Source organism: Lycium ferocissimum, chromosome 3 (genome assembly GCF_029784015.1).
Source record: "Lycium ferocissimum isolate CSIRO_LF1 chromosome 3, AGI_CSIRO_Lferr_CH_V1, whole genome shotgun sequence".
NCBI lineage: Eukaryota > Viridiplantae > Streptophyta > Magnoliopsida > Solanales > Solanaceae > Lycium > Lycium ferocissimum.
This window is the reverse complement of record NC_081344.1, coordinates 1,515,871-1,537,391: the sequence shown is the minus strand read 5'-3', so window position 1 is coordinate 1,537,391 and position 21,521 is coordinate 1,515,871. Positions and strand designations below refer to the sequence as shown.

The 21,521-nt window shown below is 35.3% G+C and overlaps 2 protein-coding genes across 2 annotated transcripts in view; both read left to right on the top strand.

Annotated features, from left to right (window-relative positions):
• Window positions 1–20,338, top strand: part of LOC132049173 (uncharacterized) — a 46,057-nt gene extending 25,719 nt beyond the window's left edge. Inside the window, exons 2-3 of the mRNA XM_059439870.1 lie at window positions 16,803–17,498; window positions 19,739–20,338. Of these exons, the coding sequence (XP_059295853.1) occupies window positions 16,803–17,498; window positions 19,739–20,284 (1,242 nt within the window). The 3' untranslated portion in view covers window positions 20,285–20,338. The remainder of the gene's footprint in view (window positions 1–16,802; window positions 17,499–19,738) is intronic.
• Window positions 1–21,521, top strand: part of LOC132049176 (probable mediator of RNA polymerase II transcription subunit 26b) — a 90,593-nt gene that overhangs the window by 54,893 nt on the left and 14,179 nt on the right. The window lies entirely within an intron of this gene.

Here is a 21,521-nt window from a genome sequence, read left to right as displayed (position 1 = left end):
ATGTACGCAAACCTTACCCTATTTTTGTAGCATAGACTCACAGTCTCACATAAAGTTATGGATTTATACCTATTATTTGTTCCTCTCTCCGTTTCAATTCATTTCTTTTTTAGTCCGAATGACTCTTTCCTTTTCTGATAACTCTTTAATTCCAACTTTTCACATGACCGCAAGATTAAAGGATATTTTGGTACATTCTAGTTTAAGACTACAAGATTCAAATTCTTTGCTTTCTTAAAAACTCCATGCCAAGTCAAAACCAGACAAAAAAATTGAAACGGAGGGGTACAATTTTAGTAGATTTTTACACATAAATAATATTTTGTGAGAAAGTACCGGGTTCAGATGACCGGTATCCGAACTGTGGATCTGCCCCTACATCTCTCTCAGAGGCGGAGCTAGTGTAGTGGCTATGGATAACTTTGACTCAAATTCTGTATTTGTATTAAAAAGTTCATCTAGTATATGCCGTGTGCAAGTAATCTGTTCAGAACCTAGTAAGCAAAAAGATTATGATTCATAACCCATAAACTAAAAATTCCAACTTCGCCTCTGATCCCACTGTTGTGATCTTTGAAATATTTCTCAACTAAAAGGGATCTTAAGTGTGCACTATAGCTTGAACTTCATTCTATTATAGTCGATCGGGCAGTGCTATAAAAGTTGTATGATAATGTATGAGTCTACTTTCTTCAGCTAGAAAACAGGATTGAAGTGCAGTCCTTAATACCTTGTACTTTTGGCACACGAACTTAGTAATCACTGAATTTCGGTCCCCATAATATTTCAAATCATTCAACACTTACAAAGCTTCTCCCCTCAAGACTGGAAATAGTTAACCACATTTCTTTTTGGTAAAAAGATAAAAAGAAAAGTCTTAGATCTCTCAGCTTGCTAGGAGTTATTTGTTGGCCTAAAACAACGCAAATAGACTTTATTATTGTTGTCTACTTTGGACGAGCTTATATGTAGCTTCTTCTTTTTTCAGCTTTCAATACGAGACTTTATTAGCACATTCGATATCATTGTTGTCCTGTTTCCCATACATAATATGTTCAAGAATTCGTTCACATTTGGCATGTAAACTGTCTTTATCTCAGCGTCTTGTTTTCTTTGCAGATACCTTCCGTATTTGTGTTCGGGCAAGAAAACAAAAAGAATCTCAGTTGGATAGCAGTCATCGTTTTGTTTTAGTAGAACTTCATTCCAGTATGTTTAAGAAATTTTTCTTTATCCCTGCTATGTAACTTTCTCCATCTCATCCACATTTGGATTTTTTTTTTGCCTTTTTGTGTTCAGATAAAAAAAAAAAAAAAAATCTTTCGTATTTTTGAGTTTGGGTTTAAAAAATCCCTGCTATGTAACAAAAATTTGGATTTTTTTCTTCCTTTTGCAAAAAAATCTCTCCATTACTAGCAGTCATCATTTTGTTTTAACAGAACTTCATTTTCAGTACATAAGATTTCTTCTGATAAAGGTATATTTAAGAATCTTTTTAAAATTTGCTCTTGCTATATAACTTTCTTTATCTCATCCACATGTTGCTTTTTCTTCTTTCCAGATACCTTCTGTATTTGTGTTCCGGCGAAAGACAAAAAAACAAAAAAATCTCCCAATTGGAGTCATTGTCTTTAGCAGAACTTCCTTCCCAATACATTAGATCTCTAGCTTCTACAATACCGATAAAGGTATGCTTAAGATATTTTTCTTTCTTCTTGCTATATTTAAGATATTTTTCTTTTTTCTTGCTATATTTTCTTAAGTATCTCATCCACATTTGTTGATTGATTAAGAAAATTTGAGAGAAAAAAGGGCAAATTACGACACATAACCATACAGATGAATACATAGCACAAAACGACCCAACTTATCGAAATTTGCTTGTTTATGCCAAATTGCCAAACTTAATTAAAAACTTTGCCAACAACATAAGTATGTCTTTTCCTCTCTCTGACGTGAACTTTTTCCCATCTCCTCTTGATTTCCACCACATTTTCTGGAGACAAATGTTAAAACGACAACCTTTTATTCCTTATTTTATTGTTTTACAATGAATACAAAATGCAGTTTATCTAACCTATACAAAGGATCTATACTTGGAATGTAATTAATTACTGTACATAAGTTTAGGCTATATTTTTGAATTCGGAAAAGGGTCAAAAATGCTCTTAACGTATTGGAAATGATTCGAAATTGCCCTCCATCCACCTATTGGTTGATGTATGCTCTTTCCATCCACCTATTGGTTGATGTATGCTCTTTCCATCCACCTATTGGTTCATAAATGCCCTTAACGTTTGATTTTAGTCTAAAATTGCCCTTCCTTTTAACGGTAGATGATGTGGAATATATGAGCTTTTTCATTAAATACGTGGCCATATTTTATTGGTCCACCAATTAATTTTCAAAATTATAATTGATCTCATCATCAATAGCTTCTTTCCAAAACTTTTTCAGAAACATTATGAATAACAAGACCAAATAAAATATTATCTCTTTTTGAAAAATTATCTCGACATAATTCTAGCAAGACACCATGACCCCCACATTTTCAAAAATTTAAGACAGGGAATAATATCTCCATAACTCATAAGAAGTATTGCTTATTTTCTCATAAGATATCTCATATTAAAAATAAGGCACAATACATAAACAAGCCCTCAAACTTGGCCTCAGCTGTCAAGTATGCCCTCCAACTTTGGGCGTGCACAATTGGGCACCTCAACTTGTATAAAGTTGAACACGTAAACACAAAAATGCTGACATGACACATAAATTTGGAGGTGTCTAGATGATCATTTTGTAAATTTGAGTGTTCAACTGACAAAGTGGAGACAAGTTAAGGTGCCCACTTGTGCATACCTAAAGTTGGAGAGCATACGTACCAGCTGAGACCAAATTTGAAGGCCTGTTTATGTAGCGTGCCTAAAAATAATAAGCTAATAATATAGTTTCACCCAAATAATTATATAAAGTTACTCATGCTATGTCATCATCAACAAATATTTTAAGGAAAGTAAAATCTTTATTAAGAGTTGGATAAGAAATAATAATCTTAATAAAAGATCTCCTAAAACGAGTATAATTTGCATAGTTTATACAATACACATGAGATGAGAATAGTAAGTACAGATACTAGCAATTTCAATATTTATTTTAAGAAGAACTATATTTCATTTTAAGAACTTGATTAGTTCTTGAATCACCAACATAACTAAATCATTCTTCTTCTTCTTCAATTTGGGTGTAGAATACAAAATTAATTTGTCAGCACAGACATGCTTAGTAACACCATGGCTGATGGCCTAACACTCAATCTCTCATATTAGCCACAAGATTCACTTGCGAAATGACCAAAACAATTATATCATCCGCTTAGCGAAATTTATTTTTACTTAGTTGGATTATCATTTCTCTAAATCTTCTTCTATATTGATGAATATATGATGGCTTAGCGCCACGCACAAAACGATTATAGTTTCCATTAAAAGATTTATTATTGACGGCAATACATAACACTATGTAGTTGAAATATTGCTTTTGATATTGTGCATGCTATCAGTCAAAAGTTCAATCAACTAAACCATCAAAGTCAAATTAAGCCACACAAGAAAAACCAACCGCTATTCAATATTAAGTCAAATGACCTAGAGCTATGCAAATATTAGTACTTCCACAAAAATACAATATACCAAGGTCTTCAACTATAATTTGTTACCACAAAAATCTCACATTTGTAAGGTCTAAATTATAATAAACACTTTTTTTTTTATTAACTGCCTCACCCATAAAAGTAACTATTATCAAATATATTTAGCTAGCACTAGTTCTTCAAATTAATAGAAGATAAAGAGGCCTCAAAATTATTTGTAAATACACAAACTTTATTCATCACATACACGATGCCCAGACAACAACTAATGCTTCTTTATTTGTAAAACTTAACCCCTTTGCATGCTAATTCCACTAACACCGAGATTATTATCTTTGGACTTGTAACGATGTCTTTTTTTTTTTTTTTTCCATTTATTAAAACATAGAATTTATAGTATCGTTACATACCTCATTAACATAACTGAAAAGTTGTTACCTCATCAACTTTCGTAATCCATCCATGCATGTTATATTGTAAATCGTATTCTCTGTAAAATTATAGTGTAAAATATCCTTAAGATTGTTGGAAATCTCACGGAAAATACTTGATCACAAATCTTGTCGGAAAATAGTTGATCACGAACCTTGCAGAAAATTCTTGAAAGCTTGAGGCATGTCAATTAAGACATTGTCCTTAAGGATATTTCACCCAGTATGACTGTATCCCTCAAGATTCAACAAGCTCTTCTAGTACAAAATTAGGAGCCAGAATCTAACAAAGATTTCACAAAGTAGAAAACCCAGCAAACTATAATTTATGACGAAAATATATTTTTGTATATGTCTCTTGGTATTTCTATATTCAACATGAGCACAGGAAGGTTATATATAAGATGAAGATGACTAACCAATAGACTAACCGTTGGTAACAAACCAACGTTACCAGCTTCAATTGCTCAATAAAGATACTTTAATGATAGCAATTCAATTATATTAATAGAATGAATAGGAATAAAGATTAGCAAAGAAACAATCTGATAGCTAATAGTAATAATGACTCCAACGGCTATACTCAAAGTTAATAGCAATAAGGAGGATTAAAAGGCTAATCATAATAGCTAGAGTCCGTTACTATTGAAAGCCAAACATTAGAGATATCTTAAAGAATAATAATATAGGAAAGAAGAATTTGGACATTCCTTTTGAGATATCTCATTCATTGTTTTATTTTAACACATTTTCCCTTTTAACTAGAACATGGCAGGCTGCTTTGTGACCCTTCTTCCCAATCCATCCAATATATAGCTTCAGGTAAGAATACGAAAGGAATGCTAGTATACAAAACAATGAGTACGTATAGGAAGATGAAACCTGGTAGCATGGTTTAAGCTGTCAGACGTAGAATGTTGGATGGATTTTCAGCAAAGAGGATAGGAAGAGTGTGTAAGCAACTGCTTCCTATGTTCTTGGAAATTAGATGAAGTCCATAAATATGAGCTGAAGCATTCCTAGGTCCAATTGCCACTTGCCTCTAAGGCTATACTTTGAAGTCCATAAATATGAGCTGTTACTTTCTTGAAGTATTCCGAGATCCAATTGCCACTTGCCTCTAAGGCTAAACTTTGAAGTCCATAATAATGAGCTGTTCTTTGTATGATGAACTCAAGTGCTCAACTCAAACTCAAACGAGCCAACTCCAACTTTCGTTATATGAAAACTAGGTTCTATCCACTTACTAAGTAGCCGTTTGGCCATAGATTCCACATATTTTTCACTTTATTTGAAATTTATGGCGTTGTAGTTGAAGATGGAGTTGTGTTTGGTAATACTTTTTGTAAAGAATATTTGGTGTAATGTTCAAGTTCAAAAGTAAAAGTGAGTTGGAAAACAGGTTATAAGTTATTTTCCAAATTTAAAACAAACTTCAAGTTGGATTTGAAATTTTCATGGCCAAAAACTGAATTTTAAATAAAGTGAATAATTATTTTGGAAAAAAATGAATAATTTTCATGGCCAAACGGGTCCTAGGAGTATAAAAATCTTGTTGCTTGTGAAATGTGGGAAAATTTTCATGGACAAACAACTTCATGTTATCTTATGTGTATTTGATTCGTATTATGCAGGAACAAATAAACAAAAAAAGAAAGAGGAAAGCAACCATACTGAACGGAAAGACTGATCGGTAAAAAAGTTGATAAAAGAAGCAAGCAAGGTTGACGAGCATATGGCCTTAGAAATTGTGGGATTAATTACAGAGCCAGTTGTGAACTACATAGTCAAACCGATTGGACGGCAACTTGGTTATCTGATGTTTTACAAGAGAAACATCCAGAATCTGAAAGATGAAACGGAGAAGTTGGATCATATTAGAGTAGATGTGGTTCGATTGAAGGAGGAGGAGAAGAGAAATTTGAGAAGTGTCGGAACCGTTATTGAGGGCTGGCTCAAAGAAACAGATGACATCCTAAAAAAGACCAACACTATTTTGCCAAGTGAAGCTGATACTGGAAAGGGGTGTCTAAGTCAAGGTTTGATTTCGCGTTATGTGGTAAGTAGGAAAGCTAAGAAGATAATTGACACTGTCATCCAACAACGAAATGAAGGGAGCAAGTATGAGAAAATTTCCTATTCTGCTCCTCCTGTTAAGGCTTGCATTGTAAGCAAGAAAGACTCTGATGAGGATGATGGTATGTCAAGACAATTAATCATGGCAGATATCATTAAAGCTCTAAATGATGAGGAGACAAATATGATTGGGATATGTGGTCCAGGTGGTGTTGGGAAGACGAGAATGGAGAAGAAAGTTATTGCAAAGGTCGAAGGGGGAAACTTGTTTGATAAGGTTGTGTTCACAATAGTTTCCCAACAATTCAACTTGGAAAAGCTTCAAGCCTCAATTGCACAACAATTGGGTCTAGAACTTAATGAAGAGGATAAGAACATCAGAGCTGTCAGACTAAATACAAGACTGAAGAATGAGTATAAAATTCTCTTAATAGTAGATGATGTTTGGGAAAAAGCGATTTAGAGGAAATAGGAATTCCCTTGGGAGAGGAGCACAAAGGTTGTAAAGTCATGCTAACATCGAGAAGCTATGATATATGCTCTTCTATGTTTCAGACTAGGGGGAAGATTTTCACTATAGAGTCATTGTCTGAAGAAGAATCCTGGGATCTCTTTAGAAGAAATGCTGGTGATAGAACTAATGATCCTGCCTTGAATCAAATTGCAAAAGAAATTTGCAAAGAATGTGGGGGGTTACCACTTGGAATATTAACTGTTGCAAATGCATTGAAAGATAGAAGTCAGGAAATTTGGGAAGGTGCACTTACACAGCTAAAATCAGTCCTTCCAGAAAACATCACAGGATTGGGAAAAGTATATAAATCCTTGAAGCTGTCCTACGATCATCTAGAAAACGATGAAGCAAGGAAGTTATATCTGCATTGTTGTTTATTCCCAGAAGATGACTATATACCCCTGGAAATTCTTGCCAGACGTGGAATGAGTTTGGGCATGTTTGCACACATTAATAGTCTTCAAGAAGCTAGGATAAGGGTGGAATTATTGGTTGATAAGCTCAAAAAGTGTTTCCTACTACAAAAAGACGAGGACGATAGCTCGGTCATAATGCACGATGCTCTTCGAGATTTAGCTATATATATTACATCCAGAGAACAACATCTTTTTGAGATAAGCCACGATTTGAAGCTAAAACAATGGCCAAGGAATATTCACCATGAAGAAGTGACTTGCATTTCAGTATGTTCAGAGACAACTGTAAAGTCTCCAAAGAGGTTAAATTGCCAAAGGTTGGAATTCTTAGAAATAACAGCCTGGGATATTTCTTATCTGCATGATGATTTTTTTGGAGGAACAACAGCTCTAAAAGCAATTGAAATAAATGACGTGCAATTTTCACTGCTGCCATCATCAATTGGATTGTTAAAGAATTTGCGCATGTTAACATTGTCTTGCTGCAAGATGGAGGATATATCATTGATAGGTGATTTAGTTAACCTTGAGATTCTGAGTATGAGAGAGTCGAGTTTCAGTGTTTTTCCAGCTGAACTAGGAAAGCTAGAGAAGCTAAGGTTATTGGATTTGAACTCTTGTGGTAATATTAAAAGAATTGAACCAAGAGTTCTATCACGTTTTCTTGAGTTAGAAGAACTTGATATGGAAGGATGTGATGCAGTTGAATGGGAAGTCGAAAATGAAGTGGAACAGAGGAACAATGTCTCACTTGCTGAACTGCAGGTGATGCAGAATTTGACCAAGCTAAGAATTAACATATCTGACAAAGTTATCCCAAAAGATACAAGTCTTCCTGGTGGGCTAATGGGGTTTTTTATAAACGTGCTGTCGTCTGATTATCTTGGAAGCTTTAATGTTTATTATCCTGAACACTCCAAGACGGTGTGCTGTAGTTCTAATGCAGAGCATGTAGTGAATTGGATAAGCAACATTGTAGTGGATGTTGAAGAAGTCGCGTTGAAGGAAAGTGTAACAAGCCATGTAATTGATTTATTGGCCAAAAAAAGCTTCCAGCATGTGAAGTCTTTACGTGTCAACCATTGTAAAGAATTGGAGTATGTTGCAAATATGTCAAATTTGATCTATCCCTGCGAGGCTCCAAGTCAATATAATTGTTTTGCCAACCTCGAACGCCTCAAAGATCAGAAATTGTGAGGAAATTGTTTATTTTCTCTCAATGCCATTAATGTCCACAACTTTGCCACTTCTTAAAAGTCTAGAAATAGACTGGTGTAAGAAGTTAGAACAAGTGTTCCTTCTAGAGGAAGATAATGTGAGTTGTGGGCATGGAATTAGCCAGATTGATAAGGTCAAGTTCCCCAGATTGGAGAATATAGATCTTAAACATTTAGAGGCGCTAAATGGTTTCTGCAATGGGACTCACAACATCGAGCTCCCTAGCTTAAGTATCTTGAATATCTGTAATTTACCGAACATCAGAGGATTCTTCCCCAACAGTGACAACCAAAGTGCAAACATGCATTTCCTTTTTAGGGAAACGGTGCGTAACTTACCCCTAATTTACTTAGTAGTATCAATTATTAATTTTAGTCACAAAAGATACCGCTAGTAATTATGCGCAAAATCGCAGATTGCTGCCTCTTAACAAGTGCGTCTAATATTTATTAAGAGGGTGTTTGGGTGGGCTGTGTTTTTTTTTTTTTTTTTTTAAGCTCCTTTTCTATTTTTTTGTGGCAGAAAAGATAAAAGTATTTTTAAATACTTACTTGAGGCAAAAAAAAAAAATATATATATATATAAAAATAAGCTAAAGCCAAAAGTTAGCTTATAAGTTATTTTTAAAAAGCGAGATTTTTTTTTTCCTTACCCGCCTCCCCCCCACCCCCCAACAACATTTTCTATTTCATATATTTTATCTTACTTTCATAAAAAAAATTTAGAAAGTGGGAAATTTATTTTTACCCCACACCCCCACCCCTGCCCCCGTCAAATTTTCTATTTCATAGTATTTAATTATATATATGTAAAAAAATTATAAACATTACACTTAAAATAATATTACATTCATATAATATGGGCTAACTCGTAACCAATCAACTCATTTATCATTCAACTCATGTTTTACCCACATGACATATGAGCGGGTTTAAACCCAATACATTTTTATCCAAACCATTTTTAACCTGTCAAATCCAACCAAACCTACCCATTTGCCACCCAAGAGTAGCATCATGCTAGAGAAAATAAAATTACTTCCGGTGGATTTATTTAACCTCATATGCGCAAATATAAGTATGAACATGTTATTAACTTAGAGATTAAAGTTTTAGACAAAGTTTTAAGGCCACCGAAACTTGTTCGATACTTTCGGTTTCCACACCTGAACAAGGATTAGTACCTATTGACCACTTATACCACTCAAGATTTGTACCTATTAAACATTCTGCTGTAAAGGATTAGTGTGTGTTTCCAAGTGCATACAACCAATCAATAGGGGACACCTGGAAATTTTATTTTAATAAAGAAACCATTTCGTTTATAAATCTTTTTAAGAACTCACACCCCCACTGCTCCCTTCTCCTTCCCAAACTACATCCGGAAAAGTGTGTTCTGGTTTTTTCTTTCCCCTCTTTATTCTTTTTATTCTCTTCCATTCTTTTTTCTTCTCATCTTGTGTTCTAATTTTTCTTCCCGGGGTGATTCTAGTAGTTGTGAAGCAAATTATGGTAATGATCATGTCATGGTCTATTTTTTACACCTTGGCCATTTAAAAGCTTAGAAATTAATCATAGCTGCAAAATCTGCAATTTCGAAGAAAGATATGTTTCCCCATCTAGTCGCCCATCTGGGGAGAAAATTATAGGTGAAAGTATGAAGTGAAATAAAGGAATTGAAGTAATGGAGTGGAAAAAATGAAAATGATACTGTACTGATTTCACTGGTTAGCTAAAAGTGTTTAATTGGAACTCCCTCTGTCCCAAATATATTATCCTTGCACAAAATTAAAAAAATAAAGGAAGGCTTTTGCAATGTGTGATCCAAAATAAGCCTTAGATATTTGTGTGGCTGTAAATATCTCATAAAGTTCAATTATTTTTAAATATAAAAAGGGGATAATTTTTTGAGACAGATTAAAAAGGAAAGACGAACAATCTTTTTGAGACAGAGGGAGTACAGTTTTTGGTTAGTATAAGGGGGCGTTTGGTTCGAAAACAAGTTATACAGGGATTATAATGCAAGTATTAGTTATTTAAGAGATTAGTTATACATGGATTAGTAATATAAAGATTACTTCTTGTTGAGTGCTTGGTTCATTGCACTAAAATTGAATATATAAGATATTATTTAATATATTTATTTATTTTTAAACTAAAAAAGTAATGAATTTATAATTATACCCTTGGATGCTCTTCATAGTTATACATGAATTAGTTATTCCATGTCGTTGGTGGTATAAAATAATACACCAATTGGTGTATTAAGTTATACATGACTCAAATTACAACCAAACATTGAATAAAATTATACCAAATTATATACCATGATTATTTTTCTCATACATGACCACTAAAGTGTTCAATTACACTAGCTGACTAGGCATTGTCCAGGTGTTAAGTGAAAGTATGCGACAAATTTAATAGTAGAAGTATTGAAATAAGGCCAACATGTTACGAATGTGTCTTGATGTATAAATTGAAATTCTCGGTGGTATGAACCTTGAGCTTCCAAGGAATGTCTGGTTCGCATTCTCTCTCTATCTTTTCTATTCATATTTACTTTAAGTGTTTGGCGTCATATTCATGTCCATTTTTAGATTTTCCTTCTGACATAATATATTGGGCTTATAAAATTATCTCAAATGAGCAAATTATAATTCATAAACAAGGTATTTGAGTTATTCTAAGGGATCTCATTGATGAATCACATATCTCCATATTCCTTTTATAAATAGATGTTTGTGATTACATACTATCACAAACTTTCGAATACACATAACTTTACAAAGAATCACTGGTCCAATCAATAGTTGTTGGGGAAATTAAAGTATCAAGCTAATATGAGAGAAAAATACTTCTATTACTTTCAAGAATAGAAATAAGAGACATACAAGCTCTAACAAAAACTCTAAACAAAAAACCTCACAAATCTCTCAAGGATATTACACAACTCTTCTTGGTTGTGCTGTGATGATCTAATATCTGCTTATAGAAAGCTTTACAAGCTTCTCTATTTATAGGACCAAAACTAGGTAGGAGGAAGCTAGGAGGAAGGTGTGAGGAAGCTTCAATGGTTGGTGAGAGGAAGGTGACTCCTAGGTGTGAGGAAGCATCCCTTGTCATTCATAGGTTTAGAGGAAGCTTCATAGAAATTGCTAGGAGTTGAATTCTTCAATTTGCTTGTAACTGGATATGTCCTGGAAATTGAATTCTTCAATTCTCCCCTTCCAGGCATATTCAGAACAAGCATCCCGACTATGTCTCTGCATAGTTCTAGCTTATCTCGTGTCACCACCTTTGTCAGCATGTCTGATGGATTCTCTTTTGTGTTGATCTTCACTAGTCTCAACAGTTGTTAATCAATCGTCTCGCGTATCCAGTGATACCGCACATCAATATGTTTTGTACGGGAATGATACATGGAGTTCTTGCTCAAGTCTAGAGCACTCGATCGTCACAATGTATCTTGTACTCTTCTCTTTGGATCCCAAGTTCTTGGAGATAGCGCTTTAGCCACAACATTTCTTTACGGCTTCGGCGGCGGCAATGTATTCTCGCTTGTAGATAAACACACACTTCTGCAATCTTGATTGCCAGGAAATAGCTCCCCCTGCAAAAGTGTAGATATATCCTGAAGTAGATTTTCTACTATCAATATCTCCGGCCATATCAGCATCTGTATAGCCTTCCAAGACTGGATCAGCTCCACCATAGCAAAGACATAACTTCGTGGTACCCTTCAAGTATCTGAGAATCCATTTGACTGCCTCCCAATGCTCCTTCCCGGGTTTAGAGAGAAACCGACTCACTGTACCCACTGCATGAGCGATATCTGGCTGTGTGCATACCATGGCATACATCAGACTTCCAACTGCTGAAGAATAGGGCACCGCTGACATCTCCCCGATCTCTTCCTTGGATGTGGGACATGTTCTTTTGCTCAACTTGAAGTGATTCGCAAGTGAACACTAACTCGGTTTGGTATTATTCATGTTGAATCTCTCAAGTACCCGTTCAATGTACTTCTCTTGAGATAGCCATAACTTGCGATTCTTCCCCCGTCTCGAGTGATTTGCATCCCAAGAATTTGTTGAGCGGTCCTAAGTCTTTCATATCAAAAGACTTAGAGAGTTCTTTCTTTAGTTGGTTTATCTTCATTGGGTCTTTCCCAACGATCAACATGTCGTCTACATATAGTAGAAGAGCAATGAAGGTACCGTCTGGAAGTCTCTTGATGTATACATACTCATCCGCAGTAGTCTTCTTGTAGCCTTGACTCTTCATGCATGAGTCAAACTCTTATTCCACCGCCTTGGTTCTTTCAAACCATACAAGCTTTTAGATAGCTTGCACACGAGATTATCACTTGAAACCTCAAAACCTTCTCGTCGCATATATAGATTTCTTCTTTCAAATCTCCGTGAAGAAATGTTTTAGTCTTCACATCCATCTCGCTCAAGCTCCAAGTTCATACTTGGCCAAGTATAACTCGGATTGAGGTCATCTTGACAATGCAAAGATCTCATCAAAGTCAATTCCTTTCTTCTGCTGGAACCCTTTGACAACCAACCGAGCTTTGTGTTTCACCACTTGTCCGCTTGCATCCTTCTTTAACTTGAACACCCATTTGTTTCTCAGTGCCTTCTTCCCTTTCGGAAGTTCTACGATCTCATAAGTTTGATTTTTCTGCAGAGATTCTAACTCATCCTGCATTGCTATCAGCCATTTTGCTTTATCCTTATGAGACATCGCTTCTTGAAAACTCTCCGGTTCTTCATCTTCAGTAAGCAAAAGGTATTCAGATGATGAGTACCTTTTTGATGGTATATGGCCTCGTTCAGATCTACGAGCGGAGCCATCCGAGAAGAACTACCATCATCGTGTCGTGTGATGGTTACGGCGGTGAGGTGGGTTGTGGCTCCCCTTGCTCAGCACTCTCTTCTGTCTTCTCATCTTCTTCTGCTTCTGAGTTTTCTTCTGGCACTTCGTCATTATTTCTCAAGAACAATTCTGGTGCTTCATTTGAAACTTGAGCACCCTCATTTGACTTCTGAGACATCGTGGATTTTTTAATGTCTTCTATTGTTAGATTTTCGTGAAACACAACGTCCCTGCTTCTGATCACTTTTTTCTCCTTAGGATCCCATAACCTGTATCCAAACTCTTCATTTCCGTAGCCAATGAAAATGCATGGGATAGTTCTCGCATCAAGCTTCGTCCGAGCTCTTTGGATACATGTGCATATGATGAACACCCAAATACTCTAAGATGTGAGTATGTAGGATCCTTACCGTCCATAGCCTCTCCGGAACTTCAATTGAGTGGTACCGAAGGTGATCGGTTGATGAGATAACATGTGGTATTATTTTCTCCCAAAAATGGCTTTGGAAGTTTAGCCATATTCGGCGTGCTCCGACACGCTCCATGATAGTCCGGTTCATTCTTTCAAAGAACGCCATTGTCTTTGAGGGGTGCGTGAATGTACGACTTCTCATGTCGAATGCCATATGCTCTGCAATATGCATTGAACGCCTTGAAGTATACTCGCCTCCATTATCAGATCGGAGACATTTCAGCTTCTTTCCTGTTTCACGTTCCACCAAGACGTGAAATGACTTGAAGCACTCGAACACCTGGTCTTTCGTCTTCAGGAAATACACCCACACTTTCCGAGAAGCATCATCGATAAAAGTCAGAAAATATCTGCTTCCACCGAGTGATTCAACCTCCATAGGACCACAGACATCAGAGTGTACCAAACTTAACAACTCTGATCTTTTTGTTGAAGTGAAATTAAATGATACTGTGTTGCTTACCAAATAGACAATGATTGCAAGGAAATAGTGCAGCGTTCTTGTCAACATTGATAAGATTCTTCTTCATCAAGGTAGTCAACCCTTTCTCGCTCATGTGGCCGAGTCTCTGGTGCCATAAATCCTGAGAAGCCTCCTCTGCAATGTTGAGGCTGTCTGTACAAATTCTCAAATGCGTTTTGTACAATGTGCCACAAACATGTCCTCGAGCAATTGTCAAAACGCCCTTTGACATTTTCCATGTGCCTCTGCTAAAATGGTTTTCATACCCTTGTTTGTCAAGAGATACCACTGACAGGAGATTGAGCAAAGATCGGCACATGTCCGACATCCTTCAAAGTGATTGTGCTCCCGGTACCTATCTTTATTTGTATATCACTAATTCCTGCTATTCCGGAGGAACTGGAATTACCCATCTTCACCGCTCCAAAGTCTCCAGCTTTGTATGTCGTGAAGTAGTACCTGTGGGGAGTTACGTGGTAGGATGCTGCAGTATCTACCACCCATTCCGTGTCTTCTCTTGAGACGTGAAGGCATGTCTCATCATGGGTAGTGCAGTATGCTACATCACCTGAGATTGTGATGAGCGCTTCACCACCCTTGTTCTTCGGTTGAGAACTGCTCTTGCCTTGCTCCTCTAGCCATTTGTAGCAATTCTTCTTCATGTGACCCTCTATACCGCAATGGTGGCAGGTATAAGAAGGTTTCCGGCCATCTGATGATCTCCCCCGACTTTTGCCTCTACTTTGCCATTTTCCTCTACTGTTTCTTTGTTGTTTTCCTTGTGATCTTCCTCGATTCTCCGTCACAAGGGCATGAGTCTGATCTGTGCTCATGTCTTTCCTTCTTGCCTCTTCATTGAACAATGCATCCTTGACCACAGACATGGTAAGTTTGCCATCTGGGGCTGAGTTGCTGAGAGTAACAACTAGTGTTTCCCAACTATCAGGAAGGGAACTAAGAAGTAGTAGAGATTGCATTTCGTCTCCAAGTGGCATTTCTACACAAGATAATTGATTTACCAGACTCTGGAACTCACTGGTATGTTCGGCAACAGAAGTTCCACTTTTGAGCTTCATATTGACAAGGCGTCTCATCAGAAGGGCCTTGTTCCGAGCGGTCTTGGCCTGGTACATGTCTTCCAACTTCTTCCAAAGGGCATAAGCGTCGATTTCTTGTGCAACGTGGTGGAAGACACTATGGTCAATCCATTGTCGGATTTGACCAATAGTTTTTCTATTAATTTTCTTCCACTCTATTGACTTGGGCGGGTCAGGATTAATACCCTTCAGCTCTCATTGGATCAAAAGGTCTTTACAACTGAGGAAATCTTCCATCCGAGGTTTCCACAGCGTGTAGTTGGTAGCCGTGAGCATAATCATAGCTCCAGAAGATGAAGTTGACTCGTCAATGGTCATTTTTCACCTTCTGAATAATTTGCAAAAAAAAATTGAGGGACCAAACTGCAATATTTCAAAATTACAAAACTGACCGGTAACGTGGCGGTACGATGCGAGAGCACCAAGGTAATTCTTTTCTGATGTGGAAGTTCAGACTATGCTGCAACCACAGAGCATACTCAGACAGAACCTTGGCTCTGATACCACTTGTTGGGGAAATTAAAGTATCAAGCTAATATGAGAGAAAAATACTTCTATTACTTTCAAGAATAGAAATAAGAGACATACAAGCTCTAACAAAAACTCTAAAAAAAACCTCACAAATCTCTCAAGGATATTACACAACTCTTCTTGGTTGTCTTTGTGATGATCTAATATCTTGCTTATAGAAAGCTTTTGAAGCTTCTCTATTTATAGGACCAAAACTAGGTAGGAGGAAGCTAGGAGGAAGGTGTGAGGAAGCTTGGAGGAAGCTTCAATGGTTGGTGAGAGGAAGGTGACTCCTAGGTGTGAGGAAGCATCCCTTGTCATTCATAGGTTTAGAGGAAGCTTCATAGAAATTGCTAGGAATTGAATTCTTCAATAGTAGCAATCAACTATTCTTTATTATAATCCTTCCGCATCGTACAAACAATTTCTTCATGTTAAGCATGAGTATTTTGTTTAGAATCTAATATTATGGGTATTTTTTGTGACATATAAACTTATGGGTCAAGTTTTAAATTTTAAAACAGTTGAAATCACAAACTTGGAATTGAATTTCTACCTTTTAAGTGAATTTGGGATTTGAAATTAAAATTTCAAGTTGAAGTTGAAGTTTCGTTCAAATATCTTAAATAAGCACAGATTATAAATCAAAACTTCAAATTTGAAGTCCAAATTGCATGTCCAACCATTTCTTAGTGTATACCTAAATTATCGTCGGTCCTAACAACCCCCTATATTTGCCTATTTGATAGCTTTTACCCCCTGGACACGGGGTGTGTGACGTTGATGAAAAATCGATTATCAACTTCCAAGTGGAGTAATTTTCACAAAATAGTCTTATGTTTTATTTGTGTAATGATTTATTCGTTATTGTGTATTTGGTCTTCTTGATATAACACATATATTTTACCTCAAGTTTTATTTTTATTATTTATCTGTAGATGTAACGACTATTTATTTCATTGTATTCTTTCTTTTTCTTTTTTTGAAAATTAAGTAATTATTTTTTTCTAGGAACTCCATTATTTTTATACAAATAATTTATTTTAGCCAAAAATGATTTCATTTGGCAGGACGCACTGGCAAGCTTAAAGAAATTGGAACTCGGTCGTATGGATGATGCAATGTTGTTATGCTACCAATTAGTTTTCCATTGCTGCTTCAGAGGACTTGAGTATTTACGCATCCGGCGTTGCAAGAATCTCCCTCCTTATTTGTTTATTGATCCTGTGAATGATGCTCGAATTATTAGTGCAGAGGAAGAGGAAACAGAATACAGAGAAAACGTGACTGCTAACTCCCTATTTCCTCATTTGAAAGAATTGGAGCTATCTGAACTACCAGATTTGAGGCATGTTGTTTCACTGAATATGCAAAAGGTTCCTTTTGCTAACGTGAAATCAGTTGATGTAGGCTGCTGCGAGAGACTACTTCACTTCTCTTCGCTATCTGTAGCAAGGATTTTTGCGCAGCACGTTGAAACATTGTCATTTACGGATTGTAAGGAGATGGAACAAGTATTTGTTTTAGAGGAAAATGAAGTTGATGGAGCTGATCAAAGTCAAATCCCTGACATCCAGTTCCCGAAGTTGCGGCAGTTAACCCTTCGAGGTTTACAAGCACTCACGAGTTTTTGCAAGGGGGTTAACAACATTGAGTTCCCAAGTTTGAGGGAGTTGCAAATTTCTGGCTTGAACAACATAAACGGTTTTGTGATTCCTACATATGGAGAGCAATCCAGTGGCATGAATTTCCTTTTTGGAACTAAGGTGCGTAAACAATGCCTTTTTCTCTTAACACTTTGAAAAATGTTGTTTCTAGAAATTGACAATTTAAAGAAATGATGTAAAATAAGCACGCATGATACTATCAAAAGTCAACGTATAGTTAATAAATAACCTTTACAATTTTGTGATGTCCAATGAACAAAAATACTACTTCCTCCGTCCATTTTTACTTGTCATGTATTGACTTGGCATGCCTATTAAGGAATCAAAAATAGAATGATAATTTTATCATATCACCCCTAATTATTACTACGTCATCTAATGGTTGAAATCAATCAAATATACTTTAAAAGTAGTGTAACCACTAACAATTCCTTGAAGTTTCCAACCCAATCATTAATAATAAGGGTAAAATAGAAACAAATTGGCAAATTATCTCTTGATTTTTCAAATTAGACAAGTAAAAATGGACAACTATTTTTAGTATACAGAACAAGTAAAAACGGATAAAGGGAGTATGTTAGTAGTTGAAATTCACTCGACGTTGTGTTATTTCAAAAATTAACAATACTAGCTTTAGCGGTGCAGATTAATTATTTAGAATTTCAATTTACTTAGAAGGAAAGATCTAAAAGTTTCACGATTAAGCATAACTGAAGGATACAATTACCCAAAAAAATAATTCACTCATAATCTCATAAATCTCAAGACATCTCAAAATGTTCTCGACACAAGAAAATAGATAGTAGCACCTCTAGTTTTTTAATAGTGCAAAACCTACTTTAACTTGAAACTATAAAACCTAGTATAATGTCATTTTGAATACAAATTTAGACTTTAACTGAAGAAATTACAGTAGCAAATTTCAAGTCCTAAACAATCTAGGCTTCCTGCTCCAATTTTGGATTAGTCTTCAATATTCTCATGTAATTCAAAGTTGTATGCAACTGATTATTATTGTTATTTTTGTTGGAGCACCTCTCTCCAATGTATATCTCAAACTTGACATCATGAAGCACATTTTTTCAATGGTTGATACACATTTTCAATTGTTGATGCACTTCTCATCAATATCTTCCGTTAACTTTCCTGTGGAGCACTTCTCTCCAATTTTTAGAAAAGAATCTCTTCCTCTTATGATATGTTTGCTTGCACCTTTAACATTCTCAACAATTCAACAAATTGTCTAATTTGTTGTCAATTGGCGTGCGTCTACCAACATAATCTTTAATTCCTTCCGATTCTTTTATCTTTTGAATCTCAAATTTAACATTTAAAAACTTGCATCAACCTTCGCCGGGGGCGGCACATGCCAATAGCAAAAGCTATTTGAGTCTCTACCTAGGTGATCTAATACCAATTTGAAGGATGTAATTACCCCAAAAATAATTCAATCATAATCTCATAATATCAAAGACATTTTCCAATTTTCTTTACACAAGAAAATAGGTAGTAATACCCTATTTATAATGCAAAACCTACTTTAACTAAAAACTAGAAAACCAATTCCAATATTATTTTGAATATAAATCCCATGTAGACATAAATAAAAAAACTAGCAAATACTCCCTCCATTCCAAAATAAGTGTTCTTTTAGGCTTTTTATTTTGTTCCAAAATAAGTGACACTTTAGTATTTCAAGAAGAAATTAGTTCTATTCTTCCAAACTTACCCTTATTTATAATCAAGAATCATTAAATAACTTTTCTTTTTTTAAGCATTAATTAGGGGTAAGTTGGTACAAACACTCCTAATTTTCTAGGAGTGGGCAATTTCTTAAGGGGTGTGCATGAGCTAAAAGAGACAATTATTTTGGAACGGAGGGAGTACCAAATTCTAAACATTAAACAATTTAGGTTTCCTACCCAACTTTAAATAAGTCCTCAACAATAAGCGGTGGCCTGTGAGAATTATCATTAGATCATTTAGTTTGGAACTTACCTTGTAAGTACTGCACCATTAAATAAATCACTGCTTAGACTTAAATTTCATTTTTCAGTTTATTCTATATGTTCTATTCTATATGTACCTTATCACTTGTCATGTGGAGTGCTGAACTTATTAAAAGTTCATTGCATTTGGTATTTGATTAAGTTGGACTTCGGTAAGTTTGCACCTTTCGTGGAAATACTAAAGAAATGACCTGATGGGCAATCCCCCCATTTGCAGTGAAATTGCAATATATGCAAAATGTGTGTACTTGGTCAAGAGTTTTAATTTCTTCAATGTTTACTGAATTTCCAACCCAATCACAGTATGGCCTGTTCGAATTGAATTTTCAGGTCTCATTTGGAGGTTTAAAGGTTCTGGGACTCGGTGGATTAGACAGTGAGTTATGGTTCCACCAACTTTGCTCAAGGACACCGTTCTTCAGAGAATTGGAAAGTTTAAGCATTTCCAACTGCAACAAGATAAGGAACTTGTTTGCTTCTTCTTCAATAGGGGCCTTGGTGAATCTGAAGAAACTAGTGATAGAAAGGTGCTCACAGATTGAAGCTGTAATTGTAGATGATGAAGAAGGAGAGGGAATGAGCATGAAGCTTCAATTTCTTAAATTGGAATATTTATTGCTGATTGACTTACCAAAGTTGCGGCAATTAAGACTTAGCAAGTTACAAGCACTCACGAGTTTTTGCAAGGGGGTTAACAACGTTGAGTTCCCAAGTTTGAGATCCCTAAAAATTTCTGGCTTGAACAACTTTAATGGTTTTGTGATTCCCACATATGGAGAGCAATCCAGTGGCATGAATTTCCTTTTTGGAACTAAGGTGCGTAAACAATGCCTTTTTACTCTTAAAACTTTGGAAAGTGTTGTTTCTAGAAATTGATGACAATTTAAAGAAATGATGTAAAATAAGCACGCATGCTACTATCAAAAGTCAACGTATAGTTAATAAATAACCTTTACAATTTTATGTTGTCCAATGATGAATAAAAATACTACTCCCTCCGTCCATTTTTACTTTTCATGTATTGACTTGGCACGCCTATTATAAGGAGCCGAAAATAGTATGACAATTTTACCATATCACCCCTAATTATTACTAAGTCATCTAATGGTTGAAATCAATCAAACATACTTTAAAAGTGGTGTAACCACTAACAATTCCTTGAAGTTTCTAACTCAATAATTAATAATAAGGATAAAATAGAAACAAATTGACAAATTATCTCTTGATTTTTCAAACTAGACAAGTAAAAATGGACAACTATTTTTAGTATAATTGACAAGTAAACATGGATAGAAGGAGTAGGTTAGTAGCTAAAATTGACTCGGACGCTATGTTATTTAAAAAAAATAGCAATACTAGCTTCAATTTACTTTAGATGGAAAGATCTAAAAGCTTCACGATAAAGCATAACTAAAGGATACAATTACCCAAAAATAATTCACTCATAATCTCATAAATCTCAAGACATCTCAGAATGTTCTCGACACAATAGGTAGTAGCGCCTCTATTTTTAATAATGCAAAAACTATTTTAACTTGAAACTATAAAACCTAGTATAATATTATTTTGAATACAAATTTAGATATAACTAAAGAAATTACACTATCAAATTTCAAATCCTAAACAATTTAGACTTCCTACTCCAATTTTGAATTAGTCTTCAATATTGTCACGTAATTCAAAGTTGTATGCAACTGATTATTATTGTTATTTTTGTTGGAGCACCTCTCTCCAATGTATATCTCAAACTTGACATGATGAAGCACATAAACTTGACATCATGAAGCACATTTTTTCAATGGTTGATACAAATTTTCAATTGTTGATGCACTTCTCATCAATATCTTCCATTAACTTTCATGTGGAGCATTTCTCTCCAATTTTAGAAACGAATTTCTTCCTCTTATGATATGTTTGCTTGCACCTTTAACATTCTCAACAATTCAACAAATTGTCTAATTTGTTGTCAATTGGCGCTATTTGAGCCTCTACGAAGATCTTAGGTGATCTAATACCAATTTGAAGGATGTAATTACCCCAAAAATAACTCAGTCATAATCTCATAATATCAAAGACATTTTCCAATTTTCTTTACACAAGAAAATAGGTAGTT